Source organism: Nesoenas mayeri, assembly GCF_963082525.1.
Source record: "Nesoenas mayeri genome assembly, chromosome: 2".
Lineage (NCBI taxonomy): Eukaryota > Metazoa > Chordata > Aves > Columbiformes > Columbidae > Nesoenas > Nesoenas mayeri.
Genome location: NC_137543.1, coordinates 20,839,457 through 20,865,785, shown reverse-complemented (window position 1 = coordinate 20,865,785; position 26,329 = coordinate 20,839,457). Strand labels below are relative to the sequence as shown.

Below are 26,329 nucleotides of genomic sequence, written 5' to 3'. Positions count from 1 at the left end.
TTATACCCTTCTAGAATGTTTTTTAAGAGAGACCAGGTGTTTTCATATTTTCTGTTTCAAGATCACTGCCTGTTTTCTAAGCTATCTAATTCACAGAAGATCCCAAATATGATTCAGCCATTTTGAAGAACGACAGAATTATGTTATGACCAGATAGTTTCTTGCTATTTACTGAGCATACCTCCTCAGTCCTTTTTGACATTTGTCATTCTGCTCACTTTGTAGCTTCTGTTAATGGAAGATACTGGTTTTGTCTTATTGTTGCTTGAGATACTTTTCCTTCCCACTAGAATTAATCTATTTCCTGGGCTACTTTGTCTGAGACCCTGTTCTTTGTTGTCCATGTGTATGAAAACAGCCTTACCTGATGTTGACAATAAGTTGAGTAAGGAGCCTTGTAACTTTTCATAATATGGTTTGTTAAAGGCTGCTAAGCCTCATCCTATTTTTTCCCCAAAATTTTCACCAGTCTTGATTTATTTTTAAAATCAATGAGCATTATTACTTAAAAGTCTGAAAATATATTAAATAAACAAACAAAAAGCCACAACCAAAACCCTTGGTTCTTAAAAACTAAAGCTTTGTGTAAAAGCTGAATGTTGTCTAGTTGAAAGTTGGAATCTGAAGCCACCTACATTTTCTGCTATAGTAAATTCTAGGAGATCTCTAATAAGGTGCCCAAGAAATCTATAGGTATCTACATTGCAATTGTTATGGACTGCCTGTCTTCCTTCTCCAACATCTGGTATCTACTATCACAACCATTTAAAAAGAGATCAACACCTAATTCCTGAACATGAGTCACTAAACAAGTGGTGGTCTAGGAGTGATATTAATGAAGTTAGCCACCCCAAGGTCTATGTAATTTTATAAGAAGTCATTCTTCAGATTTATAAGAAGTCATTCTTCAGATTGAATTACATACACTGCAAAAGTGTGAAACATGGAGCCTAGAACGTGGAAATTTTAGATATCCACCCTAACAACTGGCCAACAACAATCTGATCTCATGCAGATACTCGGTAGACATCACTTCTCAAAGTACTAAAATAACTGTTGGGAAGCAATTTGCTCTTTTTCTGTAAAGCCTTATTCTTTTCATGTTGCTTATAGCAACAATGTGATCTTTCAAGACCCAGATTTGTTGATGGAACCGTATAGAACATATAAATAGAGAGGTTGTGGAATCTTGATTCCTGGAGGTACTCAAAGCTTAATTGGACAAGACTGAGTCAATCCAATATGGTTTCAGAATTAGTTGTCCTTTGGGTAGGGTACTGTTGAGCGACCTGAGGTTCTGTATAACCAAAGTCATTCTATAATCAGAAAGAAAATACTTCTGTATTCTTATGTGAAGCAAACTTCAAAGTCTCTGAAATAAAGCATGTAAGGTTTTCCATAAGGGTAGGAGGTACTAGCTTTGTGTTTTACTGATAGACAAGTAACAGGCCTGAGATGATCTGAGACAAACATTGAAATAAGTGGTGTGTGAAAAGTTTGTACCTGTGCAGAGGCTGAACTGAGATAGTTTAGGATTGGTACAACTCTGAATTTCAATTGTTAATGGAATCTTAAATTTACTTAATTTTTTACTTATATTTACTTACAGAGGTAATGTCAGCCCTGAGGGTATTGATCTGACCTAAATATCTTGGCTACCTGAATGTAGCTTCCAGAACTGTTCTTCAAAGAATAACTTGAGTCCTTAAACATAAATCAGGCTTTCTTAATTTGAATTTAATACTGATTTTTACCTTAAAAGATGGTCTATTGAAGTTCAGTTACCCATGTATAGTAAGCATAGTTGAAGGCTGTGAAGTGTTTGACAGAGATTAGTTAATATCCAGGTTTCTGAAGTCTAATCTACTGCTGCAGACACTTGAAATCATAAAAAGAAAAAAGTCTTACTCTGCTTTTTAGAGATTGCATGTGCAAAGGTAACAAACAAGGAGAAAAAAACAAACCAAATCAAGTACACTTTTCAGCAGAGCTCCAGCAACAGACAACAGCAAGTATGTGTTCTTTTTGACTCTTTCAACTTTAATTTTTAGCCTTAACAGTTACAGTTAGTGGAACAGGTAGTAAAGATCAGGTAAAAATTAAGGACTGTCTTGAAGTTCAAATTTATTTATTGCAGAAAATATGTGTGAAGTCCCAGTTAGAGGTGATTTTTCTTGTGACACTGAAATAACTAAATAAAAACCCTAAAAGAATGTTACATTGCTGCATAACTCAATAGAAACTTGAGGATTAGTGCAAATAAAAAACCTAGTATCGAAGGCTTTGATATTTGGTCAGTTGAATTTGAAAGACAGTGAACCAGTAAGTTCTGATGGAGGACCTGATTTAACAATGAAGTAAATCATTAGAAGTCTTTAGCCAAAATTAAAGTGTGCATAAAAGAATCCCTGTCCCAGCCTTTACTCCTAGACACTTTTCAGCAATACCTGAAGTACCAACTTCAGTTGATTGACTATCAATCTAAAATGTCATCCTCTGGTCTGAGTTGCTCTGTGAAGTCTTCTCACTTAAAACATATTTCAACTGAGCCAACCCTATTTTTAGAAAAATAATTTTAGCGTTAGTATTCTTTATATAGGACAACTATTGCTTATCTTGTTTTAAACCTGAAATCAAACAGCAGTTTCAACTGCCTTGTCTATAATGTAAATTTTGAATTTTTCACAAAGTGTGGAGGAGAATAACACTTTGCATGTCGTTGTAGCGCTGGACTAAATTAGTAAGATCATGTTTATGTTAGCTGATTTCCCACGAATGTCAAATAACAGTTTCCAGATCTAATTAATTCCTAATTTCATTTCCATCTCCCCCTCCCCTCCTCATTGTTCTAATAAGCACTTCCTCACATCTCACCTATCATGCCACAATGGAGATGGACAGATAGACTTCTCTGATCTTTTTTTTTCCAGCTATTGTTGCTGCTGTTTGACTGTGTGATATTTTGATGTTCTGAGGATGATTTACTACAAATCCTGTGTTGGATGTTATGTGTGGTTGGACTGTGGGATAACATAGAAATGTCTTGCCAGTGTTTGATCTGATACGTTGAATGAGAAAAAAATCTGTGCAATAAAAAGATTGGGCTGCTTGTCCTGTGAGCTTGCATTGAAACAGAGGTACAGAAGCCTGCGTCTCAATTGATTGAACTTCAAGCTTTTACACTGAATTTGCAGTTTAATAGCTGTGATACTTTATTTCATCACCTTTTCAAGTGTGTTTAAAAAATCCTCCAGAGAATCATATTTTAGAGCGCAAATACTGGCTGCAGGTATGCTCAATGGCAATTCTCTTTGCTGAAGTAAAGAAACAGTTTTACACTTGGGTAAAGTACCTTGTCAGTGTAGCAATATTACATAGTGAATGTGGAATTTTAAAAATATGTACCTTGTTTCTGAGAATTTTGAGTTTAGTTTTTATCCCTTTGATTTATTTATTTTACTTATTTACTGTGTCCACTTTTTGAGAAAGTCTTCCTACCTTCTTTTTACTGTACAACAGAGCACCATACCATACCTCAATCAATGCACTTGGAACCGTGACACCATGTAAGGCTTATCCTGTAGTGAATTCTAAATCTGGTAGTGATTACAAACCAGCTTTTTCATCAATTACTCTCATTGTAGAATCTCAGATGCTGTGTAGTCTTAAGTGTTTTCTCTTGCATATTTTTGCTTACAGGTTTTTGGTGCACTAGCATCTGAACCATTTAAAGTGAGTGATGGCTTTTATGGCACTGGAGAGACCTTTATGTTCACTTTTTCTCCAGATTTTGAGGTAAGTAGTAATAACTTTGTATGCTTTTGGTGTGTTGGTTTTATTTTGTTTTTCTCCCATATGCATTATCTTAAGATACTGAATAAATCTAGAATTTTTCAGATTATTTACTTTTAGGAGTTGACTCCAAATGTCATCATACTATTTTTTTTCACAGATTCTGTAAACACACAGTAAATCAGTAGTGTTTGTGTAGCAAAAAAATCCCAAATTTAACCCAACTCTTTTATTATACTGAAGGTTTTTCCACTAGTCTGAATTCTGCTAGGTGTCAGTCTGAAAATTCATAAACTACATTCTTTTAAAGGGTATGTCATCCAACCTAAGCATGTTTTCTTGGTATTTTTAATTGTCTAGATGTCTCAGTGCTCAATACTTATTTTGAAATGATCTTATTTAAAATAGTGTAAAATGTAAGAGAATTTTTGCCTTAACGTATCTTTTCCCTGATTTTCTGTGTAAACTTGGTAACTTAATCAAATCAGCTTCTAGCCATCCATAGTCAGTCTTTACTGATGTTTGGTTTCACTTCTACCTAAATAGGAAGTTCAGATATTTTAACTTATTAGTCTGTTGGTTTTTTAAATTTATTTTCAATTAGGTTTTCAAATGGACAGGAGACAACATGTTCTTCATTAAAGGAGACATGGACTCCCTCGCTTTTGGTGGAGGAGGGTAAGTTATATTTCCTGTCATTAGTCTGTTAAAAGCATGTATGTCTGCACACCCTTGAAGAGAAAATTTGGAATTGACTTCAGTTTGGTAGCTCAAAACTCAACATTTGCCAGCCAAGCAGGATTTAGTGTATCGGCTGTTCAGCTTCCTGTGTTCAGGAAACTTAAACAAGAGGTTTGTCTTAGCATAGTGTAGCATCAGGTTTCAGCCCTACAAGGTTACGATGCCTTGCACGCTCTCCTTGCATGTGTGTCTTGTTATATTCAGAATGAACACAAAGTATTATGATTCTGAACGTAAATGTGAAAATTATATGTAACTAGAAGAGGCTTCAACTGAAACTGCACCATCCCAAGACATGCCAGTGTTTTCAAAAATTTTGTTGTTTCATCCCTTTCCCCTACTTGTGCAAGTGCATAAGCTCTGGGATGTTTTCCTTACTTGTTATCGGCATTCTCCTCACACATAAGAGTACTGTTGTGCCTTTTTCTTAATAGAAATGGAAGAGGGTAAGAACTGAGGAGTTCTGGTTAGTTGTTTTTATTTCAGAATATCTGAGAGGGGAATATTCTCAAATTAATAATAAATAGGAAAAAAAGTCCTGTCAGCTTCAAATTTAACAGCTATGAGGGTCTTGTGTTGAGAGTTCTACAATTCCTCTTTGTTTCTGTATTCTCAATGAAAAAATACATAAGTTGAGTGTTTTCTCCCTCAGTCTTTTGCTTTAATACACTGTCTGTCTTGCAGAGGGGAGTTTGCTCTTTGGCTTGATGGTGATCTCTACCACGGAAGAAGTCATTCATGTAAAACATTTGGGAATCATACACTTTCTAAGCGAGAAGACTTCATTATTCAAGACATAGAAATTTGGGCTTTTGAATGAGTATTCTTTCCTACAGGATATTGTCCCAAACCTGACATGAATCAGTGCAGCTCAAAAATCCGTAGGAGCAATATAATGCACCATTTTACCTTTTGGATTTTTTTTAAAGTTTTCAGCGTGGCCATCTAGTTGTTCTTTTGAAATAGCAGACTTTTTCATGCTTTCACATCTGTAATACACTGTCCTATTTTTTCTAAGCTGTAGACACTCTCACAAAATATAGACCATGTGGACTAAAAGTTAACATTAGTTATGTTGAGCCTCAGAGCCTACGAAATTTTCTTGTCCTCATTGCAGTTGCTTCCCAGGTTTCCCACACACACCTTTCTGCAATCCTATTAGGGGGCTGCTTCATTGAATATAGATTATTATTTTTGTATTCAAATTATGTCTATGAATGAAGTTGCCCTTTGTGAACCTGAATAGGAGGAAAACTGCGTGTGGGTATTTGGCAGCAGCACTGCAGAGCTTGGTCTAGACCAACAATGGGTCAGTTCACATGGTGCCACAAACAGATGAGAAGCCCAGCATTCCGTAACACCTACCAGTGCACATATGGTGGAGTTAGGAGATTTCCAAAGTCAACAGTGCCACTTGTTTATTGTTTGTGTTTAGAAAAAAGTCAGTTGATGCATTTTCTCCCTGCATGCTGACTGGTGAAGAATGTTCTACTCATGCTGTTAATGATCTGCAGGTTTGGGACAAATACTGACAATATTGAGCTACGTGGCAAGGACTTATAAAATAGCAAAGGAATGTAAGAATATGATAGTTCCACAAAATGTAAAGACTTAAGCAAGCAAAACTTGGTGAACAATTTGTAGCTATAGTAGGGCATTAAAAGTACAGAAACAGATGCATCTTTCTTCAACATAAAGTGTCAGATATATACTGTTATACTGTTGTAGCCGTGTAGCACATCAACTCTGACAATATAGCTTATTCCTGTCCAAAGACAAAGTAGTTGTGATGTTTTTGAGTGGGTCTATGTTGTAAATTTACAGTTAGCACCAGCTCTGATTAAAATGAGATAATGTACTATAGGTAGACAATATTGTAATTCAGTAGACTTGTGGAATATGCAAACTTACTGTCATGTGACCTCAAAAAAAAATGACAGGCTAGAATACAATTCCAGTAGCTCTTGTCCACTTTTGTAGGAAGATTGATAAGCCATTGTGGCAATAACAGCTCAACAAAACTATTTGTTTCAAAGCTTTTATTCTATGTTCTACAAAAACAAAAAAAAAATTGCTGTTAAGTGTGACAGTGACTGACTTTGTGCTGAAATTTCAGCTATTTCAGATGACCATTGTATATTATCTTGTAAATTAATGTTTAAAGTAGTTTTGTTATTAAAGAAAAGTGTTGATTGACGGGTTGCTTATAGCACTTTAAATTATTCTAGAAATGGAATAAAAGCCAAATGGGTTGGCTTAAGTAGATGTAGTTGGATATTCTTTCGAACTATTTACATCTCTGGAAAGTTCTAAAACCTTATTTGAAGACAGTCTACTGCTATGGTAATGAAAGGGCAGATGTTTCATCTATAATATGCTAATGCTCAATATGACTAGAAATACAGGGCTTTGTTTCCTGTCTCTATGTATAGCTCTTTATCCTTATTAGAACTTAGTACAGTGTGTAGACTAAATGTTTACAAAATAAGGAACTGTAAATAAATTGAAATGGCTTTTCTCCCCTTTGGTCTTCCACAGCAGTATTATTGTCTTTGTGGAGTTAAGACTGATTATTACAACAACAACAACAAAATCCTGTAATGGATTTAAGTACTATAAGGTCACAGTGATGTATAGCAAATAAATCTAAATATATGTAAAAATAAACTTGAGTTGGAGTTTATTTAGAAGTTGGAGTTTACTTAGAAGCACAAATGCAGATTATTGCTGCTTATTTAATAACTTTATTGAATATATAGGATGCATTTTCTCATCCTTTTTGGGGATGTTTTTGTTTTTGAAAGCCCAGTGGGAAGTGGTGAGAATGAAATATGCTATCTTCAGCCATTTTAAATATATAAACGTCTCAGATTATCCTTGCTGACAAAACGCATTAATTCAAGTGTTTAGTCTCTATCCTAAACTCATATTGCAAATAAAGCCTATTTAAGACTTTAAATGCTACTGTGAATAATTTCATAAAGAATTATACTTTGAAGAATTATATAAAACCACAGAAAATCTTGAATATCTGAAAGTCTCTGAGTATTGGACCATTCTTGGAAAGACACATGGGGAAAAAAAAGTGAAATCAAGAGCAGTGTTAGTAAGCAGTACACTAGTAATCACACTTGTATAAATACTAAATCAATTAAGGAATAGAAATACATTTGAGTTAAATTATAAATGACTGTGACAAAATTTAGTGATGAGACTAGCTGTGTGAACGATCTACAGATAGTAATGCATGTCTATTAATGAAAGGCCATGAATTTTGTTAACTAAAGGTGCAGGTAACTTCTGTATGATACATATAAAAGACTGTATAGGTGAGATTAAAGGCAGTGTTTTGATATACCTCCTGCCTTCTGTTCAGTATGAATTTTCTGCAGTACAATTCTTTTCCATCTTTCCTGGCAAGGTTTGCTTCTCTGGTTGTGAAGAGTTGAGGTCTGATATATGCTGAAGGCTTTATGAGCTACATTTTGAAAGAGTTCAGTGCCAGAAGACTGTGTCACAGCACTCACTTGTATTCACTAACTTGATGTTTTGCTCAGATACTTGGGATTCTTACCGCATCATCTTTCAGCTTGAAATCCTATTTGTTAATTACTGCTTTGTATAATCTGCAAAAGGACATGGTTTCTCATGTGTGGCTTCTGCTCGCATCCTCCTGCTCACCTATATGTACTACATTAGATTTTTATTTTTTTTGTACAGGAGTTAACATGTCTGCATAAAATCCAGTCTTTGAAAGGGATGAAAAAATTTACTATTAATTTAATTTCAAATTAAAAAATAATCTTGATTTGGATACTCTCTACTATTCTTCATTCAGGACTTGAATCTTAAATCTCACTTTTATGTTCTTGCTTTAGAAATGAACACGTCACCAGAGTTTTTAAATTGTTATTACAGCAATAGGGAGCTCAGTTTAGGGAATGAACCTCTGTTCTTTCTCCCCTGAAGAGTACACGCTACTGCAATACAAAGTAGAGTTATGCTGTGGCTTTGTGACAGAGTCCAGCTGGGTGAATGGTGCCACCTACTCATCCTGTAGTACCTACAGACCACCATGGTCCTGTAGCTGTCCCTTTGCAGTATCACCAGTGTCAGGTCTGTCCAAGCTCTGCCTTCTCCTATTCTGCTTATCTGACAAAGCTTTGTCATCCTTCTTGAGTTTGTTGTAGTAGTTACGCTGCAAGTAGTGCTCATGCTGTTGAACTACTTTCAGTGTGCCCTGTGGTGGCAGGAGTGACTTGAGTTGAGGGGTTGGTGCGGTGCAATGTGCATGTAGCAGTTGGAGTAGCTGTGGCCACAAGGCTTGCTGATGTTTATTCCATGATCAAGGACAATTGAACATCTCACCACAGATGTTTCACTTTCTGCTACAGCTAATTTTATTTTAGTAGCCTTCCCTTGGTTCAGCTGCAGTACTGAACGCTGGCTGTACAGAGCCATTTTCACAGTATCACAGTATCACAGTATGTTTGGGATTGGAAGGGACCTCAAAAGATCATCTAGTCCAATCCCCCTGCTGGAGCAGGAACGCCTAAGTGAGGTTACACAGGAATGTGGACAGGTTGCACATGTCCAGGTGGGTCTTGAATGTCTCCAGAGAAGGAGACTCCACAACTCCCCTGGGCAACCTCTTCCAGTGTCTGTCACCCTTACTGAGAAGAAGTTTTTTCTCAAATTTAAGTGGAACCTCTTGTGTTCCAGCTTGAACCCATTGCCCCTTGTCCTATCATTGTTTGCCACCGAGAAGAGCCTGGCTCCATCCTCATGGCACTCACCCTTTATATATTTATAAACATTAATAAGGTCACCCCTCAGTCTCCTCTTCTCCAAACTAAAGAGACCCAGCTCCCTCAGCCTTTCCTCATAAGGGAGGTGCTCCACTCCCTTAATCATCTTGGTTGCCCTATGCTGGACTCTCTCCAGCAGTTCCCTGTCCTTCTTGAACTGAGGGGCCCAGAACTGGACACAATATTCCAGATGGGGTCTCACCAGGGCAGAGTAGAGGGGAAGGAGGACCTCTCTCGATCTACTAACCACCCCCCTTCTAATCCACCCCAGGATGCCATTGGCCTTCCTGGCCACAAGGGCCCAGTGCTGGCTCATGGTCATCCTGTTGTCCACCAGGACCCCCAGGTCCCTTTCCCCTACAGTGCTCTCTAATATGTAATTTCCCAACCGATACTGGAACCTGGGGTTGTTCCTGCCCAGATGCAGGACTCTACACTTTTCCTTGTTAAATTTCATTAGGTTATTCCCCGCCCAACTCTCCAGCCTGTCCAGGTCCCGCTGGATGGCAGCACAGCCTTCTGGCGTGTCAGCCACTCCTCACAGCTTAGTGTCATCAGCAAACTTGCTGATAGTACACTTTATTCCCTCGTCTAAGTCGTTAATGAATATATTGAATAATACTGGCCCCAGTACTGACCCCTGAGGTACTCCACTAGATACTGGTCTCCAACTAGACTCCGCACCATTGACTACCACTCTCTGGCTTCTCTCCATAAGCCAGTTTGTAACCCACCTCACTACTCTATTGTCTAGACCACACCTCCGCAACTTAGCAACTAGGATGCTGTGGGAGACTGTGTCAAAGGCTTTACTGAAGTCAAGTCATTTTGAAAGAGGAACGACTGCCATGGAGGAGGGAGCTGATTTCCAGAGGATGGGATACACGTACAGTGAACCATCCACTTGCTTCAAGCCATTGCAGCAACTGTTGTTAAGACTTGAAAAAAGTCGGTTACTTCTTCTGATACAAAATCAATGCTCTCACTGAGGCATGGAAGCTATTATACTTTGACAGTACGGAAAATGTACCTCACAGTTCCTACAGAAGACACAAGTTTTTCAATACCAAGAAAGGCACTTTGCTTTCCTAGCAAACTACACAACTCTTGAAAGAGCAACGCAAGCTTCAGATGGGAAAATGAGGGAGAGGTTGCTTGTCAGAAAGAAATCTGTTCCAGATGAAACATTTGGCAGGTTAAGACAGTACTTGAGAAAACAATGTGCAACTGTAGGCCACCATGAAGAGTAACCTGAGTGTTGCTTACTCTTAATCTGAAACGTTAAGGATTTCATTATTGAAGCAAGTCAGAAATAGGAAAACAAGTCTTAAATAAAATCTAGAAAGATTGCTTCAATCAAGCAGTTTCTGACTGTTATCATCTTACTACTTAAATTCTAAGTAGAATATTTAAATTGGGCACAGCAGAGGTCACACTAGTTTCACAGGAATGTAGCAGTTACAGTAAAGTAGGAGGGTTAGGCTCAATATTTTCTGGAGGACTTCTGTCCAGTACTTTTTTTAGTGAATTAAGTTTTATTTTCTCCACCTGCTTTGCATGGATAAACTTGTCACACATCTTTATTTATAAAAAAAAAAGTTACCAAACAACCTACATGAAATACTCCCATATATCATGTTATACCAATATTTAATATTTCTATTACATGAAAGCTGTACATACTTTTCACACTATAGAAGGCTTTGTGTGATACTGCTTACTCAAAGGTAAATGGAGGACAGTATGAGACACATCATTATTCATATTGTGTGTGGTTTTCATATCCAATTGGAAGTGAATATTTTGAGTGGAAAAATAGAAAAAGGGTTTTTTTTTTGGTTTCACAGAGATTTGAACATTGCATTGGGATGACTATGAAGGGGAGGCTTAAAAATTTATATGCAGTGAGCTATAGGTTGATGTATAGTTGTGATTGCATTGTTACACAGCTGATCTAAGGTTTTAAAGGCAAAGAGAGATTTGAAGAGCCCCTGTGAGCTTGAAGGCAAGTCCTTTTTCCTTCAGATGCAAATTGATCTAATGTTACCTTTCCCTAAACCTGTAATCTTGTTCTTCTCCTATATGGTAAGTATAAATGCATATATATCTGTGTGTTTCAATGTGTAAGAAGACAATCAGCTAAATGAAATGTTGAGGTTCCAGGAGTGTCACTGCTCCATTCTGTTCATGAATGTATTTGAATAAAAGTTACAGAAGTTTGGTTCTCTGTGCTATATTCCATAAAGGAGAAAATGGAAAGGTTTCCTGTCTCACTGAATTAGAGTTCTGCTGAGAAGTGTGTCTGCAGCTCAGCCTGCCCTTGCCTCTCTCGCCCTCAGTATTAGTATATGCATTAAATGAAACTGTGGAAGTGTAGGATTCTACACAGTGACTTCTGGTGGGTGTGCAGGAGCCTGCAGAAAAGTCAAATGTCAATCTGTTGCTCGCAAATGTTTAGGTGAATGAAACTTCTATGAATCCCAGCATTAACTTAGGTGCAGATATGATTGAATTTCAGATATTAATACTGGGTCAGGTGTGATTGTTGCTAAATCTGTTTGGGATCCAGTCAGCCCAGCCTTTTTTTTGGTCAGTAGGCACGCAGCAAGGCAGAGATGGCTCTTGTGTGAATGAAAATTGTTGGCAACAGTTGCTGCCTTGCTTTTGTGTGCTGATTTCTTTACCAGAAGCAGAGCTCAGCTAGTAGAAGATGAGGCACTCCAACTTCCATGTTCCTATCAAACAGGTGGGAAGAAGTGGCAACCTGAATTTACTGTGTGGTTTCTACAGGCTGGTCTATTAGCTCAAGACTGAAGCCAGGAAGGTTTTTTTCTGATTCCTGCTTCAGCAGTACAGGCCTAGTTGTCTTCCACGTGTTTATCTGAAGGTGAAGTAGCAAATGGCATAGACTTCATATCAAAGGACAAGCTTTTACTACGTGCTGTAAACATGCATAACATTGAAATACACTTCTTGGTGGTATATTACAATTTGAGTGTTTCAGTACAAAAATATATTACTCCAACTGTCTTGGGTCACTGGATGTAGATGGATATGATTCCCAGTACAGTGATGAGATGCTTTGGGGCTTTAAGTCACACATGAACATAACATTGAAAAACAAATTAATAATAATCTGTGGTGAACTGTATCTCTGCTGTGTTGTCCTGTGGTAGGATGGGAATACTTGTGAGCAGAAATATGTAATACACTTAACAATTATGTGCCTTCAGTGTGTATTCTTTGTACAGGTGTTTTGTATAAGAACTGTTTCACTTCCCTGTACTCTGAAATCTCTTTCTGGTGCTTTGAACAGGGAAACCTTCACAGGGAAATATAACTGCCTGGGAACAGGAGAATGTACTTATATTTTCAAACAAATGATTGATGTTTTAGTTCACAGAATATGCACATGTATTTCTTCTCTAATGTGTGGGGGGAATAACCCAAGAAATAATCAATTAAGCTTTTTATTTATAGTTCATGTATTCCTTTGACAACCAAATTTCCTCAAGACAATTTAGTCGTACAAGTCATTTTATGAAGATATAAAGAATAAGGTAAGAATATGCAGGTAAGTATTCTGACATGTATTACACTCAGAGGTCAGTTTTACAGGTCAACTTGAGTAGTCCGAGAGATCTCAAGTAAACATTAAGTTCCACTGAATCCGTCTTATAATTAATTTTTTCTTCCTTAGATTCACAACATAAAACTGTGCCTAAAACATTAATGATTTACATAGACCTACACATAGTAATCAGTTCTTGTATCACCAAGTCATAAAACATTTCATTTATGTTTTCATTGGAGCTTCCAACTCAGGTACCTGTACTCTCATAATAAGTTAGCAACACTTGTTTTATCAAAGACACAAGATGTTCCTACACCTTTTCTTCTGTAAGAAGATATTTATTCTTTCAGTTTGAAAGAATCTTATAGGGGTGAAAAAAACACAATCATTTTTTATTATGCAAATTATTTGCCCAGACATCTTGCTCTGAAACAATTGCTTTTCATGTGAAGCTCATTTTTACCAGGATAGCTATTTTTACAGTAGTAGTTTATACAAACAGTGATCTATATAATTCAGTAAGCAATATAGACTTTATATGTTACATATTATTTCCACCTATATCTAGAAGAACCATATTTACATAACAATCAGATGATACATTGCATAGAAAGTATTTTTTTTAATGTGGATATCTATTCAAAACTTTTTTGTGCTTTACATTCTATTGAATGTTTTCTCTCCAACATCCATAACTCTAAATATGAAAATAATAAATTAGTTGTATAAATACATTAAATATAAAACCTCATTTATAAAAAGGATATTTTTCTTAGTTTGAATGTGATATGAAAGAGAAAGTTTTGTCAATACTTGCCACAAGATAATACTGCAGTAGTATTTGCATATCCTGTTTGTGAAGGAAACAAACGTGGTATCCTTGATGTTGTATTCAAATAAAACTATTTTACATGCATTTAAATAAATTAATTTCTAAATATGTGCACAAGATCGCTTTCACACATCAAAAATTTGGTCTCAGTTTATATTGTTGTTTAGTTTCTCATCTGGTGTGGTTTATATTCCTGATATATCCCAGTTTCAATAGTTGAGAAGATCTTAAATGTGAGAACAAGTGAAACTTGGAATTCATTTGTAGCTATTTCTATTGCTATGGGGTTTTATATTCAGTTGCTTAATATTCAATATAGATTTTTCTCTTTATTTTTCATGTAGCTATTAACAGAACTGTCCTGCAAGCACTCCTGGTACAGAGTAAAATCCATTTGGATGCTTATGTTATCTTGCAGTGGTTATAAAACACAGATTCATAAAAATGCTGAATCTTTTCTATATGGGTGAATGGGACGATCTGTATTCAAGATGTGCAAACACTAATAGCAAGGGAGAATTGGAATTCATTTTCCAAAACAAGTTGCTATCGTTATAGCTTGCTTATTTTAATAAAGTAATTATGACATTATCATCCCTTCCTTGCCATAACATTTCTCCCTCAAAGTCCACCAACCCGTGTTTCCTAGCTCTCATGAGAATCCCAACAACCTTATCTGAAATACGAACGTATCTGTCGAAGAGTTCTCCAAAAGTGACTTGGATCTTGCCGTCGCGCCGTGGCTTAGCCATGGATTCGATGATGAAGCACATGTCCCTGATCTCCCGGTGGATGTGGGCCTCGGCTCTCTTGGCTCTTTCAGCAGTTTTGGTTCCTTCCTTCGGACGGCCGTAGCCTTCATCTCCTTTGCGCAGGCGAGTGGACATGGCCAGCTCGTGGTCAAATTCCTCGCTGAAGGGATTCAGCTTCTGCGTTATGATGTGCTGGTCGGCCCATTCTTGCCATCGGTCCTTCAGGCTGTTGACAGGGCCTTGTTTCCTGTGGGCTCTGGTGCGTGCTTCTTCCCTGAACCTGCTTGCACTGGAAGAAACAAAAAGGGCATTTGAGCTTTGCATTTCATCATTAAATTGCACAGTTCTAATCTCTTACTATATTAGCTGTTACCATGGTTTTTCCAGAGGAGATGCTGGCCACCAGGTGGCATGAGTTCGCTGCTGCTGATTTAGTTCTTCGGGGGCTTTTATTCCGTGTTCCAGTTTGCACTCAAAAGCAAACTCACTGATCACAGCTTGATCTCATCCTCACCGTCCTCCAGCCTAGATCTGAGCCCATTTTGACAAACTTTTGCCCGGAGTGACTTAATGCTGTAGGGGTTGAAACAGTGTGGTGATGGTTACCTACACTTTCTGTACCTCAGGTCAGTCACGGAGCTCCCCATTTCTGCCTGCCCCGAGGTTGCAGATGACAATAACTGTAAGCGTGCAGACTTGGTCCTCAGCTATTCTTGGCTGAAAAACAGAGGGTAGTGTCTAGAAAAATATCTATCCCCTGTAATAGATGTTCAGGTTTAAAACAACAATAAAAAGCTAATGGAGTGCAGTAGCTTTGCCTATGATTACTTATTTGAAGTACTGAAGTCCAGAATTTACCTTCCCATGGACAGGGTACAAGCCTGAAAAAAAAATTAAGCTATTGAGATTTGTGTCAAGGTTAAAAAAATGAGGAAAAAACCTTCAGTGCTCTTACTGATGGTGTGTGTGTGCATAGCAGCATCACATTGCTGGATGATTCCAGGCAGACAAATTACTGACACTGTTTCCTCCAGTGGCCAGTCTCACGTGTTGTGGGGGAGCTATAGATAGTCTGAGCTGGTCTCTGTGCCGTCCACATCCTGTCATTGTGTCTGTACAGAGCTCAGCGAGGGAGTACGTTGTGCTGTGGCTGTGCCAAAGTAATTTGTTTTCTAATGTATTTACTCCCTTGAAGGCTGCTCTGAAACCTCCCGAGTAATGTCAGCTGAATATTAACAGTAACACTGGAGAACCAAAATACAGTCAGCCAAACTGTACAGAGGACTGCAGACCTGCAGAATATTACCTTGCTGTTTGGGTATTCCTTTGTTTTTTACTAAGCCTGTTGAAAGATAAGAGTGATAGAGATGTCCTCAGTTTAGGTCTGTGCAGCAAAAGGATGTGCCAGTACTGGGGAGCGCTGTAGTGCTAGAGTAAGAAGTGCAGATACTTAGTGCCAGGGATAGAAGGAGAGTTAGGAGAGCAGGACCAGTTTTATCTGTGGAATTGCCACTAGCTTGGCTTAGCTGTATCGAGAGACTGTATTTAAAAAGCTCCAAAATACTCTTCCCCATCAGTACAGTGAAAAGCATTGGAAGAACTGAGCACTTAGTGTTGCCAAGTAAATGTTCTTTCTGTGGTGTCACTGCAGAGTATCCTGAGAGAAGGCAGTGTGTATGTACCTCTGGTTTTGTGCAGGTCTGGTTAACAGGTAGGTGTTGGCAAGAAAGCATTAAAATATGTCAGTGGCATAAAGCTAGACATTTTTTTTTTGTAATGATACAGTAAATCCTCCTGTATATAAGTTGTATTAAAGAGACAGGGAGGGAAAGCTGTTAATCCCTTGCCCTGAATTGTGGCTTCATTGCTCAGAGGAATTGTGGGCATAGGGTTTGGTCATGCAGAACAATTTGTCTCCTGAAACCTATGGATCTCCCAAAAGCCGTAGAGACGCTGTGACAGCGCAGTCCTAACTAAAGCCGAAGCTCAGCCTGACTGCTTCCCCAGCTCTTCACGTGAGAACGTGTCGGGGTTGGTGGGGCGGGGGGGGGAAGCCCTGAGTGCATCGGAATTGCCTTAGAAGAAGCAATACCAACAGCCTCAGTGGAGCTGGTGAGCAGATCCCATCATGGGGGGCTTATCGCTCAGCCCCAGCCAGCTGCTCCCTCTCCTCAAGGGCCGGAACCCCTGAGAAAGTCCTGGAGCTTCAGTTTCCCACATTGAGGGGAAAGATGACAGTGAGTGAGACAGTGTGAGTCTAAAGGCTTTATTACATCTTATTTAACAGTCTAGTAAGTATTGTTTCTATTTCCTACTGAAATCTTTAATTCTCTTTTCTAGCTGAATACTATTATCGCCTTCCTTATCCTCATAGACTTCTCAGGGGTTGAGAAAAACACCATGTTATCTATCCTTTTGCTTTTATCCATGCCTCATGTGGATTTGGAAAAACTTTAGTTTTTTTGTTTGTTTGTTTGTTTGTTTTAGATGCATCTTCTAATTTAACTGTTTCTGGGGGCTAAAGTACAATTTTTCCCATTGTTGAGCTTAATGACAACAGAGAATAAACTGTACCACATAGAAGCATTTTTTTCGTGTGTGTACAGCACCTACACAATGAACTGTGGCTCCAAAGTGAAGGTTGTATTAATCCACTGTAAGGACTGCGTTACCTATGGCAATCACATTAAGTTAACCTGTCAACCAGAACAATGACCCTAAATGCATTCTGAACTTCTAGGATGACCATGTCCATGTTCCCTATGATTTTTTTCTGTAGGGGAAAAGCATTAATCTCTTTTTAACGTTTTGAGCTTCATATCACTGTTGCATCCCTCTGGCTCCGAAGCAGGAATGAAATAGTGTTTCCTAGGCCTGTAGGAGTTAATGTGCCTTCTGCTAAGGAAGCAATCTTATTCTGTTAAATACTGCAACTGGAAATGATGAAGGTGCTGATGCAAGGAAATAAAAATACTGGTACTGCTGCTTTTTTTCCTGGAACACAGAGATTTTTCTTGAACAACTATGGGCTTATGGCCTTTTTGGAGAAGATTAAGCCACACTGACAGGTTCATAAAAGTAGCAGGCTGAAATATTGTATTCTGAGGCTAGAAAATATATCTTTTTAAATTAGTAGTTAGAAAAATTCAGTCCTGATAACAGCACTCTAAGTGCATAAAATTAATTTTGTGTCAGATTTCAGGGGAAGAGATCTCTGTAAATAACATAAAGGGTGTTATTTCAATCATTCGCACCTCAGTAAACATGGTTAATATTTTTTTTTCTAGGTAGCAGTACTAAAATTAGACATTTGGAATAAAATATGTGAAGTGCAACAGAAAGATAGCTGCTATTTTGTTTCTGCTATAGCATTTTAAAGTGAGCTATTTGATTTAATTAAGGATATTTACAGATAGTGTGTGCTGCAAATGTATCCTGTTTTCCCACTGTATGTGTGAAATCTTTCTTTTGATGTCCTAACTGCTGTCAAAGGACAGTGCAGAACCATCTCTCCAAAGCAGGGCCCACACACTTTCAAGCCCCAGGTTACTGGAGAGTGTTGGGCATACAGATCTTTTAATATTTTACTGAAAAAACTGTGATGAGTTAGTTTGGCAGCTACCCAGGGGCATCTGGCCACAGCACAACTGTTTGTAGCCATCTTCTGGAAAGCTGTTTCTGCTGGAGATCTCTGCGAAGGAAGACTAGAGAACTTCTATTATACCAGCCTCTGCTATTCCTCTGCTCTTCTGGGAGACTTCCCAAGGACTATGTGGCTGTGGCTGAACTCGACTTATTTACTACCTGGGCTCCAAATTTAATATGCATCTGTTGGTTTATGATAATCTTCAAGCATGAACCTATTACTGGAAGAAGTATTAACTCAAAACCGTCTGGGGCTGTGAAATCGATTGCTACTTAATTTTAATTTTTACGTAGGACCTGTAACAACTACACAGGTAATGACAAATTCTGCTTCCTTTTTTCTTCACACCATTTTCAGGCATAAGGAAGTCTGCATGTCAGGAACTTCCACACCATGCTCAAGGAATGTTCTTCCCCCACCCCACCTGTTATGATAGTGTACCCATAGAGAGACATTCATTTGGAAGAATCTCTTGATGATTCAAATATTCTTTTTTGTCAAATGATTTATAACACACAACATGGTTCAAATAAATCCTGAAGATGTTGAGGCAGGCTGGGTGCTTTTTAATGTATTTTTGGGGTCCCAGCTCCTGTGAAGGTTTCCATTCTTTGAATTGATGAATTCTAAATCTATTGAAAGCTCCTGAAGAGAAGCAGTGAACTCAGCTTTTGTTAAGCTGTACTTAAAGGTAATTCCTGCAAGTTCTATTTTGGACATTCTATGCAAATTACTTCCAAGAATATGTACAATATATACTAAACAAAATAATGAATAAGTATTTGGAAATATGTGTCAAGTACATTGTTTTACACAACATTCAGTAAAACAAATTAAGAGCTGTGGGTTCTTGATAAGGTGAAAAAATTGTATGTGAAATGTGGACTAAAGTATTAAGAAGCAGTGATTTCAATGAACCAGTAAATCCAGAAAACTAAATATCATTAACATTTCCCAGATATAACTTCCTATTTCTGTTACTTATATAACACATAAAACCAAGGCTATGGTCAGATGTTGCTGACTACTTAAGCACAGAGAGATATGTGAAAGGTTTTCTGTATTTTTTTTTTTCCTTCAAGAGTAATAGTTTCTCTTTGACCATTTCCTGCCAATTTTGTTTTTCCCTCCTTCCTCAAGGAAACCTGTACCTGTCCTGGGTCTGCTGACCATTTGTGATGCTGTAATAAGGATGTTTTACTTACAAAGATGGTGCAGGTCGTTTAATCCTCACAGCTGTCACTTCTTGGTCGCTGTCTTCTTGCTCGAGTTTGTCGTCTGCTTCCCCGTAGCCACTGTCCACTGTATCCACACTGTCACCACGACATTTAAGCAGCAGGACTTCCTTAGCCGCCTCTTCGTCCTCGTGTTCCATCTGTTTCCAGCCTTTAGTCAGCTCCGATACCACATTTGAACACTTTCTTCTTATGGTTGGAGATAATTTTCCACTTAGAGTTTTGTCTATAGCGCTTGATTCTTCTGTAAGCTTGCTCGTGTCTGAGCTACTATTGTTATTCTCATATCTTCCACTGAGGAGGCTAACATCACCTCCTCGTTCGTAGGCTTTGCTAACAACTGTTTTGGTCACCTCTTTGCTTTTAATGCTGAATTTTTTGAGGGCTTCATCTGATTCCCTTGCATTTTTTTCAGCATCTCTCACTGATTCCTTTGCTGAGGAGTTTTCACCGTCTTTTCCTTGGTCCCTCTTGTCACATGGATTTGGCCATTTTTCAAAGGATCGTTCTTGTATAGGGTGAGTTGAGTCTTCTGCTGAAGGGACCCATCCAGAGGGCTCCTGGGCTTGCTTTACGTGGTGGTCAGATGCCCACTGCTGCCAACCTTGTGCCAAGCTGAAGACCAGGCTGGCCATTCGGATCTTGTGGACAGCCCTTTTCGCAGGGGTAGCGCTTGGCTTTTCTTCAGGAGCCGTGTTGCTGTCTGCTGCCATGCTGGGTTTTCCTCTTCTTTTGCTAAGCACCTTCTGAATGAACTTGCTGAAGCGAATAATGTCCCACGAAGAGAGCTACAGAGATTTAAATAGTAGCGGGAGCGGTGTGTGCCCATGGAAAATATGTGAAACACTTCTCACAAAGATATAGTATCCTCAGTGTTATAGAGGTCTTTTTTTAAAACACAGGGGTTACATTTCATCACGGCAGATGAATGATACATGATGCAAACAGGGTGACACGGACCTGCACTGGAAAGAGTGGGGAATTAACAGCTCCTTCAGTCCCCCTTCCCTGGGGCTGCTCAGGTGTCCGTTTGTTGGCAAGGGTCTTGTTGTTCTTCTGGAGGTGCAGAACTCGGATTACAGATGCCGAACAGAGTGCCTGAAGCTGCTGAACGTGAAGTGCTGTCAGATGCTGCCAACTTTGGCCAGAGTGGAGACCCCTCGTCATCACAAGTAAATAGCAGCCCTTGTCATGGAGTGTAAAGCCAGAAACAGGCTATGAATAAGAAATTTTTACATGCGTTTTCTATAAAGATGCTAGGTGATTTCTTCTTGTTGCTCATATGTCCAAGGAAATCCAGGTTTGTTAATTTTTTAAAAGGTATTTATGTGCTCCGTTCCCAGTCATTATCTATTAATGTCCATCTCTTTAGAATCTACCTTCGTGGGGGTCTGGGAACAATACCGTGTTTGGTGTCAGCACCAAGAATAAGGGAATCACTATCTTTACTCTGGGGATTAATACAGTAAGTCTGATCTGATCAGATGAATGAATTATGTCTTAGCTTTAGCATTTTGAAAAAATAAAGTATAGCCCATTTAATTCCTTGCCGCTTTTTCAAGAAGTTGTATTATATGTAGAACTTAGTGTTTACTTATATGTTATTTACAGCATAATTATGCATAGTATGTACAGTATATAAAAAAAAATTCCTAGGAAACTTGGTGATTTCTTCATTCCAAAGGACTTTCTGGGGTATTTTGATATTTGAATTTATAAAACTGTTTAGTTAATTGATGTATCAGTTGTTATGTAATTATAAACAGACATTATCTGAGATATACAGTCCTGTGGTATCTTATTTCTTAGTATAACATTTCCTAAATAGGAATGGAAAATGTCATTTCTTTCTCCATCCATCATACCTTGCAGCTTACAGGATGACCTGCAGCACTTGCCATGTGGCACTCGGAGGCAAACTGGACTTCAAGGAATTCTGTTGGCTTTGTTGGTGTTACGCCACAGATAAATATGGAATCTTGGTACTTTGCCTCTTTCTCTTCTCTCTATTAAAGGCTGGGCTGTTTGAAGTAGGTTAGATCATATCTAGCTCTTATTTAATAATATAGACTATATCATACCTTTGACTTCTAGACAGAATTCTTCATTAATCTGTGGAGTCATTTCCTCTTTGAAACTGATGACATGTAATGTAAGTTAGTGTTGCTATTTGATATTTGCTCATACTTTTATTTTAGAAAGAAATGTGTCATCTCTGGATACTGTATGATCTCAGCTATTTCCAGCTGCATTATAACTCTGAAACGGCATTGTGAGGTGTATGGATGCAACTTGATTAAGAAGCAAGTGTTACTGTTTATTTTGGTGGCTTTTTAAGACTGATCAGGAATGGGTGCTTCTTGTGTTTAAAAATTACACACATGCGTGCATGCATGCACACAGGGTGGTAGATGTTCCCCAATATACAAGGAAGACACAAGTGAAAGAAGAGAATGATGCACGTGCAGAGTAGGGTATGACACCAGCTCACTATATCATTCCCTATGATTTCCTGAGTGTAAGGGTGGCCGAGGCTTTAGGAATGAGCTGAAAGCTAAATACGCAGGTAAGGGTTGAGGCCAGGGTCGGAGTGCTATGAAACTCAACTGACTGCTGAAGGGCAATCACAGAGCGTAAGGCCAGTAAGGACCCCTGCCATAAGGTAGGATCAGCTTCACCTGCACGTGTTCAGGTTTCTGTGTTACCTGTTCTTACAGGCTGCCAGCAGCGGATACTCCCCACTCTGCTTAGGTAATCTATTCCAGTGGTTTACTGCCTGTGGTCTAATGTCTGTCTCTGTCACAGAAGTTTAAGCTTCTGTCACTGCTGTGAACAGACAAATCCCACCCTTCCTGAGGCAGCCTTTCTTTGCGAAGACTGCTGTAGTCCTCCTCAATCTTCTAAACAACCTCACTTCTTTCCAACTTTTCTTGTGTTTTTGTGATCCCTGATCATGCTTTTGCCAGCTTGTGCATTCCCTACATTAGGTCCTCCTCTTTCTTCAAGTATGATGCCCGAAGCAGGGATGGTTTCCTGGCTTCATTCAGCTTGCCCATAGAGCGGAAAATGAACAGATGTCCTGTATTCTACTTGTAATCTCCAGAGTTTCCGAATGCTCTCCTCTAAATGGCTGTCTGTATTCAGACACCTGACTGCTCCTTCATTTGTGACCATCTTTGTTGTTATTAAACTGTGTTTTAATTTGTTCTGATAATTTTTTCAGTTTGTCATGATCAATTTGATTTTTAATTAATTAATTTTAATTAATTTGATTTGTTTAATGTAATTTATCAGATCAAAATTGCTTGTAACTGCCCTTGTTATAAAGGCCTCTGCTAGGCTTATTACTGTAATTACTGTTGACATTCTTGGACGCTTTTACTCTCATACAGTATTTGCAAGTAGTTGTATTGAAATTCATGGCACTAAGAATAAATTATGTTCCTGAGGAATGTTTGGAAGATTCAGAAATTACAGCACATTTCAATCTTCTTAATATAGAGACTTCTTTTTTTTTCTAATGGACTTGACCTTGGTGTACTGGTCATAGATGTACAGACTTAATGCTTACATAGTTTAGATAAACGACAATGAAAAGTTGAAGACCAATGAAAAACACTAAGGTTATGGATCTATACTACTATTAAATCCATGTTGCACAACAATATGTTAAGCAAATGTTTGGTTTAAATTGATCAGTATTTTAAGCTGGCGTCATAACATTACGAACTTGTCCAAAGTGCCAGTGAAACTTTAATTATTCTGAGGATAACTAAATTTATGATGCTTAATTTTAGGGTATACAGTGATGTTGCCTTGAAAGTATTGAATGGTGCCTTATTTTATATGGTGGTGTTGCCAACAAGAAGTTAATCATTAGAGAAGTATAAATAATGTCTGAGTCATCACGTCAGATTCATACTTTGAGGGTTGCTTACTTTACATATGTTTTATTGCACTAAGAGTAGAATTCATTACTTCATGGTTTTAAATTTTTATTCTTAGTGGAATAACAGGCCAAGGCTACACCTCAGTTCCTGTGCCTCATCTCCCTACTGGCACTTCTAAAAGCCAATAGCCAGCCCTTAGTATGGGTATATTTCAGGCTGTCTGAGCCTGGCCCACATTTTCTATGTGTATTCCATACCTCACAAGATCACAAGATGCACTGCGGTGCACAGCAAGGCTTGGTGGGGGTGGCTGTGTCATGGGCTTTCACAAGTTCAAAAACTACACTTGAAGTCAGAGTTGAGGGACCATTTCTCGCAGAAGGTATATATTATAGAAGGAAGAGCAATTGGAGAAAGTAAATAGATGAACGGGCTTGACACTTAAGCTGAAAGCTGTAAACTCCTTTTTCCTTGCCCCTGGCTGCCTACGGTTATGGAATTTAATCTCTTTGACACCTTAAGACAAGTCTGCACATGTTGCTAGGACCTTGTTGCTGCTTTTGGAATGCTGCATTTCACCTAATACCTTGGATATCCTGAATCCAAAGTCATAAAGGACCAGCTGAGAAGCTGCCAATGTCAATGTTAAAAGTTGGGATGTTTTTGTTGTGGTTTTTTGGTTTTGTTTCTCCCTTGCCCCAGATGGATTATTCTCTGTACAGTTATATACTATCTAAAAATCTTTTTATTTTCTCTCTCATGCTGTGGAATATTAATAGCCTGTGGGAGACCAGTTTGTTGTTATCTATTTTCTTTTAAGGATGCTTGATTTTTAAAAGTATCCTTCATCCATTTCTTTACCTCGTCAGATACTGATACGTTATTCAATGTTTTTGATGCCTTAAAACAAGGAATTTAATTTTCAACCAACTGAAAGTTTATGAAAGATGCTGTCTTTCTCCTCAGAGCTAGTGGTGAATAACAAGAACAAGCTGTGTTTCATGGTAAAGTACAACCAGCTGCCATAATCAATAGGAACCTCAAGACTGAATTTTCTTTTCATCATGACACTGGTAAAGTTTGTTGTGTCAGAAAATCAATGTTGCCAGTGATCACAGAAAAGCTGGGCAAAGGGTTAGAGCTCTAGATTTCCTTATTTTTAGAGTTCACATCAAACATATCACTACTAACAACAGTAATGAGCAGCTTTGTCTCATTCAACATGCAGGTCCGTGTGTAATCCATGTGTCTGTAGTTCTAAGACATGGATTGTTCCTGAGCTTTTGGACTGGGTCCTCTCTAGCCATTAACAGCCTATGCATTTTTTGGTGAGGTTTCTTGTGTTTGCGCCCTGTATACAGCCAACATCTTTTTTTGCTGAAGTTCTGTTGTACTGAGTAAACTATCCCTGTATAATTAACAGAGAATTATGAATCTGCTTTTCATTATGAGTCACTTCAGGATTCAGCTATATGAGAGATCAGGGCTTATACATAACTTATCATGACAGCTCTGCTTTGTGAAGAAAATAGAACTAATAAACTGCCAAGAAAACTGTTCAGAACCAGGGTTGAAAGACTCTTAGTTGTGGAAAGGTAATGGGGGAAGAGGGAAGACCCACCGTCCAGTAGCAACAACTACAGCTGATGGATTGTAGAGCATGGCCCCAGAGCTCCTCTCACTCTAGGGGAGGTGGATTTAAATCCAAGCCTGCCAAATAACAGAAGGGAGCCCCGTAGAATCTGAACTGGCTGAAGATGAGAATTCAGCATGATTTTTTATCCCAGTCTGTAGAGCTGAGAGAAACCCAACTGAGAACACAGATGCACCCATATATCTTCAAGTTCCTTTACAAGCCCTACTACTGAAGTGACAAAACTCTTTGCTATCTTGAATATCTTACTCCTCTAAACTTTCCTTTACAGAGGAAGGTATCTAAGATTAGGATGAAGAGCCTTAAAGCCTTTTGGCAGTCTCTTTTGTAGCACCCACTGCTTTCCTTGGGAGTTAGAAGCCTGCAAGGAATCTGTGCAGTTCAATCAAATTCATACAGGAAAAGAAAGCGAAGGTAAGCTCAGATGCTTTTAGTCCCATTGTACCTTCAAGCATAAATACATCTTTTATCTGAATATCTGTACAGAGTGAACAGAGGAGCAAACATTAATGAAGCAATTTTATTCAAAAGTGTAAACAAACATTTGCAGGAAATCATTTGCATGAGGCATTCGGTTCTATTTGCATTATGAGGGAATTTCTGAAGATCATGGAAACAAGATAGCCTTTAAAACATGCCTACAAATATGGTGTTAGTCGAGTTTATATTGTTCATATCTGATCATCAGTGAATTATTATTTTTTCCCTATAAGAAAATTATTTAATATTATGAGAAATTTAATTTTGCAGTTCCATCTTTCTTATATAACTTAATTTAAAGTTCACGAAGAAATAGTTTTATGGCTTTAAGCACATGACAGTATCGGCTGGTATTGAAGTACATCCCTGAGCAGAACATGGGGTACGAGGAATTCAGAGTCTTCGCGTAACTTTGCAATATGAGACAGAGAGGAGCCACATCAGAATAGGAAAACCTTAAATCAGACACCTAGATGTAATATGATAGCTGATAAATGTATTTTAAACATCTACTAGAAAGAATAATAAATTAAAAAAAAAGAAGGCAAACACAGTTCTATATAGACAAAAGATGTTACAAAACTGAAGAAGTATAATCAAATCACCATCTTCCAGATATTAATAAGGCAGCGTTTCCATGCATTATGGCTTTCAGTTTTTTTCTGTTAAAATTAACTGCATGTTTCTGTTTATTGGTATTTCTTAGATTTCAAGGTAACAAACGTGAGAGAATTTACACTATTTTCCAAAAATGTTTCATTTCAGACATGGTGTCTTCTGGTTAATTAGAGCAGTACAGAGTGGAACTGAATGAATAACTTCATAAGTGTGTGCTTTATCATTGGTCTGTTTAAAGTGCATTTATTTCCAGTTATTACTGGGCCTGTATCGCTTTATTCTCTTGTATTATCTTTACAGTCTGCCA

General features: G+C 38.2%; 2 protein-coding genes across 5 annotated transcripts in view; one reads left to right on the top strand and one right to left on the bottom strand.

Annotated features, from left to right (window-relative positions):
* The window catches only part of OXR1 (oxidation resistance 1), a gene marked incomplete at its 5' end in the record, with an annotated part of 78,672 nt that extends 70,828 nt beyond the window's left edge, over nt 1–7,844 (top strand). For all 4 annotated transcript variants that reach the window (XM_080340359.1, XM_080340358.1, XM_080340357.1 and 1 more), the window contains 3 exons: nt 3,700–3,795; nt 4,397–4,470; nt 5,218–7,844. In XM_080340359.1, the coding sequence (XP_080196485.1) occupies nt 3,700–3,795; nt 4,397–4,470; nt 5,218–5,353 (306 nt within the window). In that variant the 3' untranslated portion in view covers nt 5,354–7,844. The remainder of the gene's footprint in view (nt 1–3,699; nt 3,796–4,396; nt 4,471–5,217) is intronic.
* Nucleotides 7,845–14,310: 6,466 nt separating this feature from the next.
* On the bottom strand, nt 14,311–20,093 carry ABRA (actin binding Rho activating protein; the record flags this gene model as incomplete). The annotated part of the gene is made up of 2 exons (XM_080339763.1): nt 14,311–14,788; nt 19,351–20,093. The coding sequence occupies 2 exons, from the start codon at nt 20,091–20,093 to the stop codon at nt 14,311–14,313; spliced, it is 1,221 nt and encodes a 406-aa protein (XP_080195889.1).
* Between the last annotated feature and the right edge of the window lie 6,236 nt (nt 20,094–26,329).